General features: G+C 42.7%; 1 protein-coding gene across 3 annotated transcripts in view; it reads left to right on the top strand.

The window, feature by feature from the left end:
* LOC119557116 (optomotor-blind protein) overlaps positions 1 to 4,905 on the top strand; it is a 64,078-nt gene extending 59,173 nt beyond the window's left edge. For 2 of the 3 annotated variants that reach the window (XM_037869696.1, XM_037869695.1), the window contains exons 7-8: positions 3,242 to 3,495; positions 3,785 to 4,905. In XM_037869696.1, the coding sequence (XP_037725624.1) occupies positions 3,242 to 3,495; positions 3,785 to 4,875 (1,345 nt within the window). In that variant the 3' untranslated portion in view covers positions 4,876 to 4,905. The remainder of the gene's footprint in view (positions 1 to 3,241; positions 3,496 to 3,784) is intronic. The other variant, XM_037869697.1, reaches the window with a different exon arrangement.
* Positions 4,906 to 21,389: the final 16,484 nt, after the last annotated feature.

Genomic DNA, 21,389 nt, shown 5'->3' with positions numbered 1-21,389 from the left:
TTGTGGCTTGATTAGCAGTCTAAAGCTACGGACAGATACAAAGATACACAGATACAGATAAGAGAGAGAGAGAGGGACATTAATTTTTGTCAAATCTATGCGGAACTAATTAGCCTGCAGCTTGTCAAATTGCAAGTCATACAAAGGAGGCAGGGACTGTGGGCGTGGCTGATTTGGATGATTTGTCCGATTTGGATGATATGTCCGATATGTAGAGCCAATGATGATGATGCTCATGGCCATTTGGCTTCTGTTTTTCCGGGGTAATACTGATGACTGGCACCTCCGAGCTGGCTGCTCGAACATGTAATCCATATTGATGGATTGATTTCAATTTCCTGTCGGAGGGGAGAACAGCCCCCCCGAAGGGCTGTTAACGATGATGGTCGGGAAAAGCTTTGAGTTTTTAGCACACAGATTTTCCAATTTCTGTTTGCCACCCAGTGGGATGAGGATGGTATGTTCTCAGATCCCTCACCACTTTTTTTTTTTGTGGAGTGGTTCCGGTTTCCTGTGGCTGACTTAGCATAATGATGAATGACATTTAATAGGCAAAAACCCCCCATGTTTAAACGTTACAAATCAATTTTCACCCACAGCCACCCAACGTAGAACATCCACCGCATTTGACACAAACAATTTACTCAACTTCAGTTTGGTGGGCTCTTTGCTGGTTCGGGCCGAAAAACCGAAAGCCGAGAACTGATTACTTCTGGCTTGATTGGCATTAGCGTGTCTGTCTAACCTAAGCCGAAAAAATCACGGAATTTCCCTGGTCATTGATGTGACAGCCAGTTGTCAGTTAGTCAGTTGAAGAAAGGAACTCTATTTTATTTCTAACCAATTGGTAATTAAATGCGGGGGTTAGAAAGCTAGTTCGACTGGGAAAAAGGGGTCAAAAAAGCAAAACCGCTAAACCGCTTACAAATTCCGCAGAGCGAAACGAGCCAAAGTAGAAGAACCCGAAAGTCCTGAGAGCTGCCAAAAATCCTTGGCAATTAGTGACGACTTAGTCAACTCTTTTTTTTTTTTTTTAACAACCCCTTCTAACCGCCACGCCCCTGCCATGACAACAGCAACACAAATATATCCTGGGTGCTGCTGTGGAACTGTGATGATGATGGTGATGATGATGGTATTCCATATTCCAATGCTAAGTCCTTCACAGCAAGAGATGCTAATTGGTGGCAATCTAGTGCGCAACTTCCGCCGGAATGATATTCAACTGCTGCACACAGAAAAAAAAACCCCTTTGGAAACTCCCTTAACCCCCTTTCAAAACCCCTGCCACTGGCCGCGGGGCAACGAGAACCGGAAATCCAAAGTGAAAACGTTTTAACAGCAGCAATTGAAATTCGCTTTTCTCGGCGCCTTTTGTTGTTCCTGTTGCTTTGGGATTTTTGCGCAAAAACTCTCACCCCATTTAGGATTATTCTTCTTTTTTTTTTTCGCTAACCCGAGGCGTTAGTTGACAATAGGTCTCGGTCTTTGGCTATATTTATATATATAAATATATATACAACAAAAAAGGGGGCTTTTGTGGGCGTGCGTGGGCCGTTTAAGCCGCAAATTTAGACGTAATTCAAAAATTACAGAGCACACAAAACGGAGCGCAATTTCTTTGGACCTCCTGGAAAAACCACACCCATGGCAATAGCAATAGGAACAACTCCCTTTCGGGGCGTTCACTCTACGCCGCACACACAAGAACATCAACAATGGGAGACAAAAGGGCAATAGATAAACGTCTTGGGGTTTTGGGCCAAATTTTATGGGCCCGCTACATGAGATATTCAGGGGCGGAATGAAAGGAATAGGGCCCAAAATGGGGCGTGAAAATGTAAAATTATATTCCTGTTTTATTTAGTAACCATACTGATAACCGTAAGAGTTGTATTCTTTCAAAGCATCTCAAGTAAGTTCCAAAGATTTTTAAGTTCTAGCAAATTATATAAAAAGAAGAAAGATATTTTAGGATCATATTGTTATATGGTTTCCATTTTCTAGAAAACTAAGGACTATGTTTTTTCGGATGTATTACCATCGATATGTTTCTGTTTCTATTTATTCCTAATTTGTTTTTAAATTGAAATATTTAAGCACCCCAAAATTGGGCCTTTTTCCTTAAGGTTTCTCTAACGATCCTGGTAACCCCGTGAAAAGTTGCCCGTCTTGGCCTTTGTAGTTAAGTGGGTGGGTCAGATACGTTGCCTGGATTAACACAAATTGATTTGCTATTAAATTAGGCTCTCGCACAGACACACACACAGGTGGAAAAACAGTTAAGTGTAAAAGAAGACGCCCTTGGCGCAATGCCAGCAATGCAAAAGCGGGTGGCAGCTGGGTGGTGGGAGTACCTTTTCCACGGGGTGTGGTTGCTGTGATAATGATACACACACACACCATTCGCATGTGTGTTGCCAGCTAAAATTGCCCAATTTGTGAGGCAGTTTCGGCTTTGATGTGTGAACAACAGCGGTGCGGAAAAATAAGGAAAATTGAAATGGAAAATGTGCGGTGCGATGGGTGGCTAGAGGGGATAGAGCGGGAAAAGATTGGCCAGAGCAGACACTAAATTACACTAACGTGTTTTGAATTATTTTTCAATTTCATTGTCAGCCGCAGACATACGGCCAAATGGACGGACAGGAGAGGAGAACTCCGGCCCGTTTCCGCCCCACATTGTTACATTTCAATTAAGGTTCAGTGGGTGATGATACACGGGGTGGCCAAATCCACAAATGGGCGGTGGTTTTTCGTGGGGGGCACAGGCACACGTCACACAACGGACAGAAGGCCCAGGATATATAGATATTTTTAGCCGTTTTCGGGCTCTAACGGTGCAACACGGAGGAACCGCCGCCGCCAGCGCTGGTTTATCATTTAGCAGATATTTTAGTTACCAACAATATTATCAAAGCTTGAAACCCTGATCCCAACAAAATTCCACTCGAAAATCAACGGAAAAATGTAGGCAAAAGGTTTGAAAGCGAATGGGTAGTGAAACCGAATGATATGACAGGTACTGAAAGTGGGATTAGGGGATAAAATGAATAGATCATGACACTGTATAATTGATGCATAATGCTCATTTATCCCAATGATGGCATCAAAGTGGTAACTTGAATTTTATTATAGGTTAAGTGCTCGCTATCATTATCCCTATAATATATATGGGGGCTATCCCTTTCCACCTGACTATTGGATGTTCTAATTTGTGGCCCCGCCTCTCGTACAACTGTTGTTACAGGCAGGCGCTGATGTCGAACCGAGGGTCCGATTCGGACAAGTTGAATCCGACGCACGTGAGCAGCTCCCGGGCACCGCTCCACCTGGGCCACGCCGGTCGTCCGCCCCACCTGCATCCCCATGCCGCCCTGCTCGACAACCAGCAGGATGATGATGATAAGCTCCTGGACGTCGTGGGTCCGCCCCAGAGTCCGCTCCTCCCGCTCAGCCACTCGCTGCAGCAGATGCACGCCCACCAGCACTCCGGTGAGTAGTAACCACAAATTTACTAAAATATAAGATGATTAATAGGTTGAGTGATGGAAATGTTCTTGGGATACTATAAAAAGTGTATAAGAACTAACTTATATGATATAACACACGCTATCCTCCTTAAGAACCTAAAGAAGGCATGCTGTGGTTCCGGCTTGGGCTCGTCGGACTCGGGGTGTGCCTTCCATTACTCTTCCTTGATCGAGAACCCTTCCTGATCTCTTTTCCCCTGGTTTTACAACTTACTAATTATCCCTAAATCTGTTTATTTATTTATTTTTAGCCCTGGCTGCCTGGTTTAACCACCTGGCGGGCGCCGGAGCCGGAGCCTCTGAGCATGCAGCTGCCGCGGCGGCCAATGCCAGTGCGGAGGATGCACTGCGTCGCCGCCTGCAGGCGGATGCCGATGTGGAGCGGGATGGCAGCGATTCGAGCTGCTCGGAAAGCGTCGGCGGCAGTACCGGCGGTGCCTTTAGGCCCACCTCGACGGGCAGTCCCAAGGAGGCGGTGGGCGCGGCAGCGGCTGCCGCAGCGGCTGGCCTGAATCCCGGCGGCGGTAGCTACCCATCGCCGAATATATCGGTGGGTCCGCCCATCCATCCGTCGCCGCATCTGTTGCCTTACCTGTATCCCCACGGCCTCTATCCGCCGCCGCATCTTGGCCTGCTGCACAATCCGGCAGCGGCGGCGGCCATGAGTCCGGCCGGCCTGAATCCCGGACTGTTGTTCAATGCCCAACTGGCGCTGGCCGCCCAACATCCGGCCCTCTTTGGCCACGCCTACGCGGCGGCGGGACACACGCCGGTCTCCCCCCTGCAGGGCCTGAAGAGCCATCGCTTCTCGCCGTACAGTCTGCCGGGCAGCTTGGGCTCCGCCTTTGATGCAGTCACTCCCGGCTCGAATGCCAATCGATCGGGCGATCCTGCCGGTGGCCTGGGTGGCGGCGGTGTGGTGGAGAACGGGCCCAGGAGTCTGAGCTCCAGCCCACGACCTCGACCCGCCTCCCATTCGCCGCCCACTCGACCGATATCCATGTCGCCCACCACGCCGCCCTCGCTGATGAAGCAACCACGTGGTGGTGGTGGTGGGGTGGCCCAGTCCCAGCACTCGCCCTCGGAGCTGAAGAGCATGGAGAAGATGGTCAATGGGCTGGAGGTGCAGCACAATGGCAGTGCGGCGGCGGCAGCGGCGGCTCTTCAGCTGGCCGAGGAGGCTGCCCAGCACCACCAGGGGCACCACACCCAGGCCCACCACCCACAGTCGCACCACCAGCAGCAGCAGCAGCAGGCACAAGCACATCCGCACCACCAGTCGCACCACCAGACGCACCACCATTCGCACCATGGGGCGCCAACGGGCGGTGGGGATCAGTGACAATTACTGGACGGCCGCTCCGATTGCGAGGATGGCGGCCTGGAGTTGGAACTGGATCTGGAGGAGGATGTCGAGGATCAGGAGCAGGAGCACGACCCCGATGACCAGGACGAGGATCGCAGCTCGGTGATCGATCTCGATCTGGATGTCGACGTCTGACCGCGAACGGATCATCGCGAAAGCCTCTAGCCTCTGAGCTACACGGCCACCGTCTTTGTGGTTTAGCGGAGTGTATTGTATATATATCGGAATCGGAATCGGATATCGATTTCGATTTTGATTTCGATTTGGATTTGGATTGGACCCTAGCACCTAGGCATTTGTAGCATATATAGCATATATTCCTCTCTCATTGCTAAATCACTCTGCCTGTCCACTCGCCAGCCTTAAGTAATTTTTTTTTTGTCTCGTTTCTAAGCAAAGCCTAGCCCCCTAGAATTCGCTGGCGATTCACAGGCAGAGTGATATGGAGAGGTCTATCGATAAAGTAAAACGGGAGAAAGTTAAGGGGACGTGGCAAAAGAATCGATGAAACTTTTAGCACCCTCAAGGGTCAGTGGTCAACACTTCAAGATCAAACAGACAGATGCAAAAATATAAAATTAAAAAAAAAAAAAAACAAGAGAAAGCAGGGAGCACTTTCTCAGACAAATTTGTAAGGCATATGATATGATGTATCAACCGTATATGTATATTGATGGGATTGGAAATAGCAACATCAAAGATGGCGCCTCTTTATATACATCTAGAACACATATATATAGTATATATAGAAGCTGATATATATACAGATTGTAACCTTAGTAAAACATACAAGAAAAAACAAAGAAAAACAATGAAAAGAAAAGCCCACAAAAAAAAATACCACAAAAAAAAACAAAATAAATGCAATTTTTTTTCTTAGTCTTAGGTGGATGAATTTTTTTTTAGTAAACGTAAATAAAACCTATATACATAGAAATATATATACATGAATAATTTATGTAGCTCTTAAGTACCAAAATACCGTAAACACTCAACAAATGAACACACATGCAGCACCACCCCCCCACTCACACACACACATACACACCAGTGACGAGTTTTCTTCGTAGACGATGGAAAATGCTTATAAAAAAAAGAACCTATATAAACTATTAGAGCTTGAGTTTTCCTAATTTAACCATAATATTTTTTTCGATTTTTTTTCGTACTTTTAAGTTCTAAAAACCAAAGAAGAAAGTAATCAATTTTTTTTTTCGTATGTTTATTTTAATTTCGGAACCCCCTGAGATGCTAATTTAGGGCACGAGTTCTGTGTGTGTTTATATCATTAATAAATATATACTATAACTGTATGGATAAAAGAATATCATTTTTTTTATTAGTAAAGTACATTTTTTTGTGTAAGGATTGAAAAAATGAAATGAAATGAAAAGAGTTGAATTCAACGCATGTTCCTCGCATAATTTAAGAGAGAGCGACAAAGACGCAGCTAACACACACCCACTCACACACACCTCCCTCTCACACACACTCGCACACCAAGAGATACACACACACACACAAAAGAAACACCCAGAGAAGTAAAGAGAAAAAATACAAGAAAATTCACAAAAAAATATTAAAATAAATTTCTGTAGCGACTTGTTTTCCTTGTAACCCAATAATAATGCAACATCACACCATCATCATCATCATCAACATCATTATCATCATCATCATCATCATCATCACCTGCATCATCATCATAGGCATTCTTATGATGGAAGAGAACTATTTTTTTTTCTGTTGGTTAGCTGTTTTTTGAAATTGAATTATACGCAAAAGCAATATTAATTATAGTTAATTAAATTTAAAACAAACGCAAACAACCCGAAACAAGAACAGCAACATTAACAGCAACAACAACAAGAACAACAACAACAACAACAAATTATGTACGAAAGGATATATATTTAAATATATATATGTATATGGATAAAATTAATGAAGAAGCAACAACACCTCATGTCACTGCAATTATATATAAAATTAATTAAACAACAACAAAACAAAGGAAATTAAATAAAAATTATTACTAAAAAAAAACAAACAAACACTGAATTTTAAACAAATATTGATGGTACAAACGGGAACAACAACGATGTCAAAACATGCAAACCAAAGGGGTTAAATGGGTTCGTGTATCATTAGTTTTCGCGCTTGCTTGTTTGGATCTCTTGTTTTAAATTTTATTTTATTTGGGCTCATTGTTTGTCATCTGGTGGCTGGATTTTACCCCCGAAATGAGCACTGCCCACGGGTATATTAAATAAATAAATAAATAAATAGCATCGACTGGTAAACAGTGCGTGTCATAATTAACTGTTGGCTGCTTGACCCACAGTGTCTGCCAATTGTAAGCGGATGGGTGGCAGGCTTTTCACTCCATTGTCCCCTGGAAAATCCTTTTTATCAAAAAAAGTTGGCTCTAAAAGTAAGTATTAAAAGTAAAATCCCTATCTGCAAACTTAAGTGATGAATCCAATAAAAAGTCCTAGAATCAACTATCATCAATCGTTTTTTAAGCTGATTTCAGGAATAATCTAGAATTTAAAAAGCAAATCCCAATTATTGACCCTTTTTTAAATAAATAAAACAATTGTTTTGATTGAATTATAGTTCTGTATAACAATCTATCTAGCAGATACAGTTTTTAACTGCTAGTTATGCATACAGTTTTGGAATTGAAAGAAAGAATTCAATAGGAACATCAATAGTTCTCTTCCAATCCCTGTACTACTAATTGTTTTTCGCAAACCATAGCTTATCTACACCCTCAATTTGAAAAGTTTTTCGGCTTTTTCCTGCTGCCAATCGAATAAAGTTTATGGGCTGAGACACTTGGCCAACTTGACGGCCGGATATCAAAGGTGTAACATTTAATTTAATAAAAACTTTGTCGGAGGCCCGAGTTCCAGGCAGTTCGGGCTAATCCAAAGCGGCGATTATCGATGGGTGGCTAAGCCAAGCGTTAAGCTCTGGCTAATAGAATTTGGCACGAATGCTCCGAACTCGTCGAGATAACGACGGATTACGGCGTATTTGTGTTTTTGGATCCGTAATTGAATGACCGCCTGCGGGAGATATATATTAGTTTAGATATGTGTGTATATAACGTCTGGAATCGTTGGTTACGCCCGACTGCCGGCGGTTGTAAATTGTAACGCTTCACTAGCAAAAGGCGCAAAGAGTTTAAGTGCGGCCGTAAAAAGTGCAGGAACCCCCTTCTCAATTTTATTAACCCTTTTCCTTTTTCTTATTTGCCCACGCACTGAGTGTTTTGGGCCAAAAGTCAAATAGAATTGAATGCCGAACATAAATTACGTATTATTAATTGCCACCGCCGCTGTCGCCAGTGTCACCAATGTCACCACCGAAACTGCCAACCCAACCAACTGTTCGACAAAAAGGGTTATGTCGATGTTGACAACAATAACTTCTCCACCTCCACCCCTATATCTATATCCGAACCCCACCTCCTCATCCCACGCACTTGAGTCACTTCCCGTGCAAGTTGAAGATATTACTATTGGAGGAAATTGGGCATAGGCCAAGTTAATAAGTTAGAAATATATGGTACTATACAAATAGAATAATTATCTGAAACTATCCTTACCAATGGAAGTCTCCAAAAAACATTATAGCTTCGCTTAAAATTTGGTTAGATCACAAAATGGGATACCATCCAAGTCTCAGCTCAGGGAATACTATATATAATCGAAATCTTGGTATAAAAATTAAGTTATTCACCAGTTATTAAGAATAAAGGTGATATATTTTTCTGCCTTGAAGGTGCAGTTTGGAAGCCCCTATAATCTTACAAAGTTTAAACTTAAGAGTTGGTACGAAACTAGCTAACAAATATTTTAGAGCAGATGATTGAGGAAAGAAACCGCAAACATTTGGGTCCAACCCACTATAATCTCGGGATCCGATTAGTCAGGTAATAGGCTCTACAAGTGCGGTTTTGGGTCACCTTAGATCTAAAAACTACTTCGAAGTCAGGCTGTCAAAATTTCAAATATTAAGATTTGAATGCAGATGAATGGGAAACTGAAACAACCATTTTTTGCGTTATCCCCTTTAAGATCTGACTTACGATCCGCCCCTGTCCCACCTGCTGATCCCGATGACAGCCATCCATCACCCGAAACTTTCTGCACGTCATTGGGTCGAACATGCAAACACTCGCTGGTATAAATATTTAGATATCTCCGTCACTAAACATGAATTGGCATTATCATAACTTGCGTTTTATTGCCAAAACATTTATGAGAGACAGACAGGGCGAGGATTTCTTGGGCAGGGGGGAATTCGAAAGGTGGAGAATGCGTCAAAGTGCGTGTCGAAAGTTACTGGGTATACGGATACCCTTCGGCGGGGCGGTCCTCGGGGCAGGGTCCCTGCCATAATGATCATAATAATAGTTTTACGGGTTAGAGAAGTCACAGTCGCAGCGACAGCGACAACGAGCAGCAATAATTTAGCAGCAAATCGACATTGGGTTAAATCGACGAAATGCCTTTTGAACTTGAACAGTGATGGGAGGTACACCTGGCTGAATGTACCTATTAATATTATTAGTATTATCTTTTTCTGTTAATATGTTTAGTGAATGCTGCATTACATGTACTTACTTAGGGAAAGCATATAGTTTACTAAACCAAATCAAACTATTTGCATTTACTGAGATTTTATACTTTAGGTACATTAAAAATATGTGCTAGAAAAGTGTGGTACAATTTATTTAATAATATTTCGAATATTTTCTTTCAATTTCCTTATGAAACACTTTTTCGTTACTCTTTGGTATAAATTCTTAGAAGGTACAAATAGTACCATTAAGGTACATGGTTAAAGGATTGAGCAGTACCTAAACCATCACTGATTTTAACCCCTTGACGGTGCGTAGACGTTGCGTGTATGTCAACCCAAAAGGGGTGGCCTTCGTCGGGTTGATGGGGTGATGGGTGGGTGGCTCAAGTTTGTTATGCATATTTGATTAGTTAGCGCATTTTGTGGATACGCACAGGAAGTTGACTCTTTGCGTGCAGCACTGCGAAGGGGTTGAGATGAGGGTGCCCCCAGAAAACCCCCTTCCCTCCGATGGGCGGAGTTGTTGTTGTACGTAAGCGGCCGCACGGAGCAATTAAAATGCTCAACTTGTCAACAACGCATTCCATTTCCATTCCCATCCCCCCAATCTAACAATCCAGCAATCCTGTCAGACCCCTTCGCAAAAGGCTTTGATTTGTGGACAACAGAAAGTCCAAAAACTGTTGACAGCACGATGATGGTGATGATTCAGTTGGCTGGTTGGCGGCGATGATTCAGCCGATTGGGATGTTCCGGCAGGGAAAAGGGAAAAGGGGGCAGGGACATGACTCTGGATGCTGGACACTTTTTACCGGCTCTCCTGCGGCGTTTCATTGGCAATCAAAGAATTTCTATGGTTTTTTATCTAACCATGTTTTATTTATCAAGTCCTAACATTTGAAGAAGATGTATGTATGCTTGCCAAAAATAATATATTACTTTTTGAAGCACATTATGCTGACATTATATTTATATTATATAAGTTACCTACTAGCCAATTAGTTTTAAAATATACATAAAACCCTTTTAGATCTAAAAATGTATATTATTAAATCGACATCTATCATCAACTTATCAACCTATTGCCAGTAGATCCTAATCAAAATAAAAAGCCCCCATCTGCGGTAGCTATTTTTGAAATTCTTGCAACATTGTAAGAGTAATTTGCATATACTTCGATTTTCAGCTGCCTGCGAAGGGCGCTTGAATGCCGAATGGGATCTGACGTGAAGCAGGACCAGTATCCATTATCCCCGGGGCTCCAAGGCCACAAAAAGCTGCCACAGTCAGCACCTCGATTAATGGACACGGCCTAATCAGGAAGCGGTGGGCAGAACGATGGAATGGTGGGCCATTCAACCACATACTTTCGTATCCTGGGCTGTGATCATTTTATAAGCGCAATTTCCCCCTTTTACGATTATCCTCCCATGCGAAACAGGGTTTCCAAGGGGGGTTTACGAGGGGGTTACGAGGGGGGTTACCTATCAATACGTGGAAATTTGTTTTCAATTTTTCGGTTGCAGCGGTCATAAAAAGAGCTCACGCACACACACCTGTGTTTTGTTCGAAAAGGGTTGACAGGGCCGGCGAAAAAGGGGTTAACGGGGGATCGGCAGTATCCCTATACTATGCATATATATGTATGTGTTTGTGCAGCCATCAAAATGCAAATGCGCGACCATAAATAATGTGCACAGACAGACGTTGGAGAAGGAGACAAGCGGCCTAATAAAAACCACCCAAACGATTTAAAAAAAAAAACTCCAGAGAATATATACCTATAAAACCGAGACAAAACCCAGTGCTGCCAAAATCGAAGTGGGCGTGGCAAGGGGGGTTCTCTTTTATTTTACGGAAGAGGGGGGTTTTTTGGGTTTTCGGGTAACGCTTCAATGGCTGCGGCGTTAAAGGGTTGCCATCGATTTGGTCGCTTTTAAACGACGCGACAAATTAAAATTCCCTACATCCGGGAAAGGTAACCCCCTGCCCACCCAAATTTCCCCCCCCCCCCCCCCCCCCCCCCCCACTATCCATGCCCCTGCCTTAGCTGCTGCGTAGGCGTTGCTCTACAAGTTTAACCAAAAGTCATGCTCGATTAAATTGCCTTTGTTTGTGGAACCCCCGCGAACGGAAGTTGAGTTACCGAAAAACTCAGAAAGCCCATGGAACACCAGATATTTGAGCGCACATACAGAGAGGTACCACACCACATAGATATAGCATGGTATACCCCCATCCATTGATCTGTGACGTAGGTGCGGCCTTCGCAGCATAATGAAAGGGAGTTGCCCCTTTGTATTTCGCGGTGGGGGCGCAAATTTGAAATCAGTTAACGGCCAATTTGTTGGCCGGCCGCAAAAGAGCCGAAAATAATGCGGTACCGCTTGGTGTGGCATTGTGTCAGTGTCTCCCCCATCAGCTACCCAAAAGTCCAGGCCCCAATCCAATGGTAGCCATCCATCGATCCATTTACTTATTAACGGAAAACATTTTCCACATTCGACCAGGCTGCCAAAAACTGACAAGACGATGGGATGTGCCCGATATCTGAGCCAGCAGTTCGGCGTAACTCTATTTGCGGTAAATTGTCGACCCTCAATTGACATGCCCCTAATCACACGGAAAAAAACGAAATACACTTAACAGTGTACGTTATATGGGGATCGGAAACTGCATCTATAAAACAAGATTGAAAAACCGATAAAAAAAACTATTTTTTACTAAAATCTGAATCCATTTCCATGGATTTTTCGATCCTATAAAATCAGTGAAAACTGAAAAACTGGATAGAAAAATCGTATAATTGACTAAAATGTGAATCTCGTATTTTTGACCAAAATCTGAATCCCATTTTTTCGCCCTAAAAATTTAGTTTTTTGGTTGCTATAACAAAAGTAATCGTCAGATCGATGAATGCCATACCTCGTTGAACTCGTTGCTTGATTTCCAATCCAATGGCATTCAAACCTGAAAATGTTTAATTTTTGAAATTTTTCGCAAAAAAACATGATGTAACCCCTTACAAAAAATGCGAAAATGGGTAAAAAAAAAAATTTTCCTTAAAATGATTGGGATCGTTAGCATGGCTAGCAAGCCGCTCAAAACAGTCGGTCTTTTAGCTGTACGCCTTGAAATGGCTAAACTATGAGTGAAAAACGGGATAGAAAAATGAAATTTTTCACTAAAATGTGAATCTCGTATTTTTGACCAAAATCGGAATCCCATTTTTTCGCCCAAAAAATTTAGTTTTTTGGCTGCTATAACAAAAGTAATCGTCAGATCGATGAATGTCATACCTCGTTGAACTCGTTGTTTAATTTCCAATACATTGGCATTCTAACCTGGAAATTTTTTATTTTTGACATTTTTCGCAAAAAAACATGATGTAACCCCTTGCAAAAAATGTGAAAATTGGTCAAAAAATAAATTTTCCATAAAATGATTGGGATCGTTAGCATGGCTAGCAAGCTGCTCAAAACAGTCGGTCTTTTAGCTGTAGGCCTTGAATTGGCTAAACTACGAGTGAAAAACGAGATAGAAAAATGGCATTTTTCACTAAAATGTGAATCTCGTATTTTTGACCAAAATCGGAATGCCATATTTTCGCCCTAAAAATTTAGTTTTTTGGCTGCTATAACAAAAGTATTCGTCAGATCGATGAATGCCATACCTCGTTGAACTCGTTGCTTGATTTCCAATCTAATGTCATTCAAACCTGAAAATGCTTAATTTTTGACATTTTTCGCAAAAAAACATGATGTAACCCCTTACAAAAAATGCGGAAATGGGTCAAAAAATAAATTTGTCTTAAAATGATTGGGATCGTTAGCTTGGCTAACAAGCTGCTCAAAACAGTCGGTATTTTAGCTGTAGGCCTTGATTTGGCTAAACTGCGATTGAAAAACCGCGAGGAAAAAAATATTTTTTACCAAAATCTGAAATTAATTTTGGCCTGCTAGCTATTTTTCACTGTGCATCATTCAGAGCGAGCCATCGAAATGAGTGAACGGTGGACATTCGCTGACCGAACTGGCTGACTGACGCTGCCATTATCCAATTTCCATATGCAAAGCCAGTTGACATTTTGCGGCAGCTACAATCGCCACTCCGCCCACCCCCTGTCGCCGCCCATGGCCCTCCTATATGGGATATATATCCCAGCCCAATCGCCTTCTCGACTGAGCCAGTGTTGTTCCACTTGCATAGCAATTTCGTCTGCGCCGTTGTCGTCACTTTGATTGATTTGACTTTTTGTGCTGCGATTTTCGTGTCGATTGCGAATGTTTGCCGGGGGAGTTGGGGGGCTTAGATTGTCGCTATAGAAAGGGGGGTTCCATCGATCGGTTCGGGTTTTGGTTGGATTAAGCCTTGTGGCACACTTGCAAATAGAACATCTTCTTGAAACCAAACTTATTTCAGTCGTGCCATAACTAAGATAAATTCCAACTATCTATTCTGTGTTCTTCTATTTCTGATTCCTTATTCAAAAAATGATGTTATCAAAACCAGATATGATCAATACTGAAATAGCAAAACATATGTTTATAAAGTGGTATTGTAAATGTTAATAGTACTTGCACTTGGGAGTCCTCAAGTCTTAATCAAGTAATCGATTCTACTTGTTTTCAAGTTCGAGAACTTTTAAGCTCACCGAAAAAGAACTGCTGGAACACAGTCAAAAGTCCCAGACAAAGGAACAATAGGAAAAAGTACAGATGAGGGAGCGGAAACTGTCGGCAGAGATTGTCAATAAAGTGTGGAAGAGGAGATGTGATGGGGTCCTCCAAAATGAAAAAAAAAAGGGAAAACGTCCCTGCCGAGAACTTTATTGTCAATGCTCCGTTTAAAATTCCAATCGACACCCGAATGCGGCAAAGTTCAAGCGGCTGCAGATCCGCGGATCGGATCGGGGATTCTATAAAGCCCCCAAAACCCTCGAGTCGAGTGTGTTTGTGCATATTTTATGCAAATTATCGCATCCCCGTTGCGATTTATGTGGCTCTGGATGGAACCAACTTGCAACTCCAGCGACGAAAAAATGTAAAACAATTTAACACTTTACACGACATTCAAATACTTTTGTGGGAAATTACCAGCGCAGGCTAACTTGCCGATTGTTCCTCTATAACTATATAACCATATAACTGCCCTCGAGTAATTGGCCGCCTGTTTATTGGGTGTCGTCAGCAATCGGCAATTGGCGCTGCCAACTCCCCATCTCAATTTCCCGCCAGCCTGCCCATGTAATCCCCCTTTTGCATCTGCATTTGGCGGCCTCAAATTGAGATTGGGGCATCCAGACATCTCCATCTGTCTGTCTAGGAAAACTGGGGAAGGAAAAGAGGTCTTCGCGCCGATGCAATTGCATTCACAGATTCCTTGGGGACGGAGGAAAAATTCTACAAAAATTCGCACTTAAATTGGTGCTAGTATTTTTACTACTTTTTAAGTGATCAAGGAGAAATGCACGAAATTGGACCGGATTCTTGGGGTTACTTTGTACAAGTTGAATACCGATTTAAGCTTTTAAATGGAAAAATAATATTTAGCTTTTCTAGAATATATATCAGATTTAATATGGAATTTAATTCAATTTGCAGTGAAATAGTCCATTAACAGGTGGTTCCTCATGGCTGCATTAGCTGCATTCTACAATTAATATGCTTGTATCTGAAATACATTAGCTTGGCATTATGAAAGCTCAGTGTTTTCTATTGTTCCCTGCCAACACCCAATTATTGCCAATTTGATAGGCTTAAGACAGCTATTCAGATGCACCAATATTGAGAACATAAGCTCCCTATTATGTTGTCCAAATCCAAGAACCGCTTTGTGCGAATGCACAATGCACATTGTACACAATATAGAATTTCCAAATGTTTCAGCTTTGTCTTGGGCATTACTAGGTAATTATTATAAATATGGAAAATACAATTTTGAATGTAGAGCTCATAAAAAACACAGATTTGGGATTTTATTTATTTATTTATTGATAACAGAGCTATTGATCTTGCAAGCCACTCGCAATTTCTGGCAAAAATCGCAGGACAATACGGGCCGAAGCAACAACATTAAGAACAACGGCAAACACTGTTTCGGCAATAAAGAAATCGACGACGGAGGCAACACCGAAATTGGTCCGAAGAATCGGGCATAATAAATTGGCTACAACTGACGGATTGTGGGCAGACAGAGGCCCAGAAAATAAAGAGAAAGAAATGTAAGGGGGCCAAGGGGGGTTAAACGCAGACGAAGAAGAAGCAGCAGAGGAAAATACGCGCACGGTTGCACAGGGGGTGGAAATGAAGGGTGGGGAGGGGAGCGGAGGGGGTGAAGCGGCTGCTGCTGCGTCCAGCATTTAACACTCAATTTAATACGAAATTTATGGCCAAGCGTCAGCGACGACATGCGACTTCGATTGGGAGATTGCGGCAGCACTGCGAGAAAATTATAGTTAATATTGTATTAGAATTTCATATGTTAGACACTGCAACATTAAAGCATATTTTATAATAATTTAATTCATCTAAGTCTAATAATAGCAAGTCCACACTGTGCCTTCTTTATACAGTTGGTAACACTAATCTAAAGCAGAATAGCAGTGTGACCTTGGTTTCTCACCAAATAGTTTGTGTACAGTTGAAACAAATAATACAATTTGTTTAAACGTTACAATTGTATCATTATTTGTTTTCTCTGTCATGAATTGAGAATTGGAAAATATTTGGAACTGACTGACTAACTGAGTGACTTGGCCGACGCATCGCTGCACACTTGACTGCCCAGATCGGCGTGGGGGGAAATTGGATTGGGTGGGGTGTGCATACATATATGTATAAACAGTGGGCGGGGGTGGGACAACTCAAACAAATTAAAGACATTAGAGTTGATTTAATTTACGCCTGACCATCTGACCCCGCAGCGAAACGGACCTGCAATTGACACTTTTTACGCTGCCCTGTGACAAATTGCCATCCGGCCACCAAAAGTGACCCCTCCTCGACGGCCCTTCAATTCCTGAACAGTTCCATATGGGCCCGCACAATTTAATTGCTGGGGTTGACTCAGAGTCCGAGACCTGCCCCCGGAATTTGGGAATCTTTCGAGTGTCAATTTCGTAAATTACAACGATTTGCCAAAAGGCAAAAGCCAGATGGGAAGCGCTTCGTGAGGGGGATTTTTGGTCAGGGCAACACCAAGGGTTGAACGCATCGTGGGGATTAAGCCATCAGGATAATGCGTTTTCAATACTAGTCTAGCAATTTTCTAATGAACCTTGGCGGTTTCAAGCTGGGTAAAGGAAAAAAAGGGAATAAGTTAACTGTCATTAGGTTGAATTTGCCTGAAATTGACAGAAGATCAAATGGAAATGTTGGTCTACACATTACTTGTTTAAATTACTCAAACCCTTTAATTGTCACATTTATTCGACGGCAATCATAGGCATAAAGTGTTTCCTTTAATGACATTTAATTAAGCTTGGAGCTATGCTTTTTATGTTTCATTTGACATTTGACATGTCAAAGGTATAATAATACTACTTTTGTGTAAGACAATTTCAATTAATTGCAATGTATTTTTTTATTACTACTGATTACATTAAAATATTCAACCCACTTTACTGTCAGCGATACTCGTGAATATTAACTGACCAAAAGATCAAAGGACATCCCATCTGTCCTAACTAATTTATTTCATTTAATTGCTCATCTATTTGATGGCTAATGAAGCTTATTGCCCAAGATCCAATCGCATTTGGCCGCCGAAAATCGCCAAATGTTCACTCAATCGCAAATTGATCACAGCTAATCTAAGGGCCAGTTCGATTCCCGATCTTGGGGCTACCTAGAAGCAAACTAAGACCCATCAGCAGCAGCAACAATGTAGATCAAACCGAAGACCCAGAGATCAACTCGGCACAAGCTCGCACTCAGATATGTAGGCTCAGGTCCGCTTGTGCCGCCTCAATGAGTTCGGCTCGAGGGTCTTCTAAAAAAAAAGGGGTCCTATAAAAAAGAGCGGGGCTTCTGGCCGGGGGTTACGGGAGGGGTATCTGCCGGGAACTGCCTTTTGGTGCCCTTTAAGGCCTATCGCGTGATACGATCGCATAGCCGAATGTCGTCTTCGTCTATAGTTTTCGCGCCAGGAAGAAGCCAGTGCTGCCAAGTTGGCTATCGTATATAATATCTTTTAACATGCCTTATAATATATATTATTATATTATATTATTATACCGAAAATACCCTCCGAAAAACAAATGTATAGCATTTTTGTATATTTCTAATGTATGGATTATTATAACTATGGATAATGAAATAACTGAAATTTATTGGGAATGTTATTATAATATCTACAAGTTTGGAAACATTTTTTTTTATTTTGGCTCCAATTTAAATTCCCATTGCTAGACCTTTAAATCCATTAAGATTTTATAATTTCTAATGGAGTTCTAGCTTTTTCCAGCTATATCTTTGCCTTCACTGACCGATCCTAACCATATGTACATATGCGGCTGCCGTTACGTGCGATCGGTCATTTGGAACCGATCAATTAGGGGCTCACACAGAGGGGGCAGTTATCGGAAGATATAGCCTTAGGCAAAGTGCGATTCCGATTCCGGATCGGTGAAGACGAGACATTGCGATCGATCGAGCCAAGTGTTGGCCCTAATGGGAAAAGTGGTTTGGTTAAATGCATCGATGGGTTGTTTCAGTGGCGGTTGCTTGTCCTCCAGAACTCCCGTGTCAAAGGTCAAAGCCTCTGGCTGACGGGAGGCCTCGAGGCCAGTCGTCTAGCAATCTTGACCGCCGCACCTGACGGCTCTTTCACACGGTGGTGGTGGTGCGGCGGCATTATTATATTTATACGGTAGTGCGGTGGTTCGGTGGTTCGGTGGCTCTGCGGTGCTGCCTTGCGGTTTTATGCCAGTTGGCATGGCTGTAATTTTTAGCACGAAAGGTTGTTTGCCACAATGCGAATGCGTGCGTATTCAACTGTCAAAGTCTTTGAGTTTTGGGCGTTTTAATCAGCAAATAACAAGGCCATGTCGGCATACTACCCTTCCCCCCACAACCCATACCCCCTTCTATATTCTATATGGCATTGAAATTGAATCGATTCGATCGGCATTGGAGTCGGAATTGAAATTGGAATTTCTTGCAGTTGTTGGGTGTCAGTTTGATAAGTTGGTCGGTCCCCAAACAATGCCCGCTGTTAGCTGTTCCGCCCGATCTCTTCTGGCGTTAGCACCTATATATACCCATATATATATTTTTTATTCAGTCACAAAGAGCTGCAACAAAAGCAGCAGTTGACATTCCAGAATCCAGCGAGAAGACTTGGTGTGGGTATTATTTCTGGGCTCTCTCTTTAGATCGATAAAGTGGCCACTGAGCAGCAGAACCGAATGGGTTGATAAATCAATCAGGTGACAAGTAATGCCCGATAAAACAGCACCCACTCCAGGCCGATCTCAATTGACGGAATTTGATTATTTTTGTTGAGACTGACTGATACTGTTATAAAACGATGAATATATCTTACAAATTCCCTATTACACAATAAACGTAATTAAGAAATATGAATATTTATTAACTATTTATTTAGTGGCAACGCTGTATAAAAAAAGTGTGACATGGCTTGTACACAAGTTTTAGTGTGACCTTGCTACCTTCAGATAATAGTCTATAATTTTTTATAGCAGTTAGGCTTAGATTGATCGATGCTGTATTCTTAGTTCAAAAACAGACTGCTAATTATTGTAATCATTGACCACTTAAGTGAGTGGTATGGCCAGGATCTCCTAGCAAGGTTATCCTTTGGAGCATTGCGACCTCTTTGCCGCTGGTTAAAGATTCATCCGCCTCTGTGGATCCATGTCTGGCTTGAAGTGCCCCTATATAGAATCTCCCTGCTCTTGGGGCAATTAGTATGGTCCGTGGCTGTTTGGCTTTGCATGACTTGGGAGCATATGCTATATGGACTGTGCTTGCCCTCCGCCCCCCAAAGAGCGATGCACACACGTGGCCAGCTGATTAATCACGTAAATGCGTAGTGGAGCACTCTGTTATATATGTAAACCCCCTGATATCCTCCGCCCCTTTTCCCTATCGATGGGTACGTGCAGCCGGAGAACACTCTTGCTCTAATGAACTAAATGGCGGCAAACGGCGACGACGACGACGACAGCAGCGGTCAACTTGAGTTCCTCAGCTTTGTGATGCGATGTGATGTGATGTGATGTGCCACACGCATGCGAATGATGCAGGAGCTGACCCCCGCCCCTAAAATCGTTGTATCCTTATGCCGCTGCCACTGCCACTGCCACGCCCCCTTTTGGCGACCCCATTAATATGCCATGCGAGCGCTCAAATTGCAGGCCATCCTGCGAATGTCTCATCCGAACTGCAACGGAAATGTGGCCACTCCTCCATGGCATACCATACCGCACCATACCATCCTCACTCTCATACTCCTTCGCCTATATCCCGAACGGAACGGAAACGGAACCCAAGCGAACTGAGTTGAACCGACCAGAAGTGACCAGGACACAGTGCAATTTGGCAGCATCGAAGTCAACTCTCGCCATGGCGACTCATCATTAACACACAGGGAGTAAAACAGCGGCAGAAGGGGCACGAAATGAGGTACACACACTCAGAGAAAATGTACGCCAAAGTATAATAGCGACAACTAAACTACGACTTACAAAATATCTTCAATTCGTAGTCTGAACAAGTAAGAAGACATTTGTTTTTACAGAAAAACAAGTTGACATTTATAAGAACCGTTTGACTTTGACACTAATTGACTTTTTGATAAGGGAGTTTTATAAGCAGATAATAAAAGTAGCCTTAGAATTAGTTTTTCAGATTATAAATAAAATCAAATATATTTTAGGAAACTAAGACAAAGATATTTTTATTTTTTCTAGTGTAAGTTCGCGCAGAGTTGCCTACAATTCAACTTCAGCCAATTGAGTTGTGTCCACTGCACACTCAAGGGGCAAGGAGGCCGGAGAGCAGGGTTAGGATAGGATAGCATCGTGGACATGGGCGATTCGGGGGGCAAGGACTCAAAGGTCCTGCAGCCGCAGAGAGGGACGGGCAAACAACAAATGGTTTACGTGCCCCTCAACTAACGGACTACCAGAGAGCTTTTTGAATCCCCTTGATCCACCAAAATGAAGTTATATAGTATAGGTATGGCATGTGCCCATGCAAATGCGGTGGGCAGGTTAGGGATGCTGGGCAGCGAACCAAGAGCAGTTCCATATGCATTATTTATAGTTGTGACATCCCCGTTTAGAGGGAAATGTTGATCCATCACATTTTCGAGGCGACTCCAGTTAATTTGTCTGCAAGAGCTCAGCGAAGTACATTTCTAAGAAGTTTTGTTAAATCTAATATTTATTAAATAGCAAGGTCACACTGCTCTTTTTGTGACTTGTGTGACCTTTCTTTCACAAAAGTTACAGTGTGGCCTTGCTAATCACAGTTAATGAAATTATAAATTGTTTATTTGTTCATTTTATTACCAGGCCTGTTTCAAGTACATTTTGCGAAACATGAAGACCGCAAGCAGGAAATCTCTGCCGCAGCATGAGACAAGTGTTTCAATTCCGGCATAAAGTGTGCAATATCACAGTTAATATACGATGACACCCAAAAATGTACTAAAGTGTTGTCTCAACAAGGAACAATGATAGTTGATGATGCATATGAAACCACTTCTTCAATGGCTCTTGTTTTGGGAACTGTTACTCCGACAAAAGGGCAATGTGCCGTCACATTGGACCCAGCAGGTGATCCGCCCCCTCTTCGATTGCTTGGGGTGACAAAATGCGATGGTAATTGCTGGAATAATCGCTCCATCTCCGCTCCACAATCAGT

Source organism: Drosophila subpulchrella, chromosome X (assembly GCF_014743375.2).
Source record: "Drosophila subpulchrella strain 33 F10 #4 breed RU33 chromosome X, RU_Dsub_v1.1 Primary Assembly, whole genome shotgun sequence".
Taxonomy (NCBI): Eukaryota; Metazoa; Arthropoda; class Insecta; order Diptera; family Drosophilidae; genus Drosophila; species Drosophila subpulchrella.
Note: the sequence above shows the minus strand (reverse complement) of the source record. Positions and strands in the feature narration are given on the sequence as shown.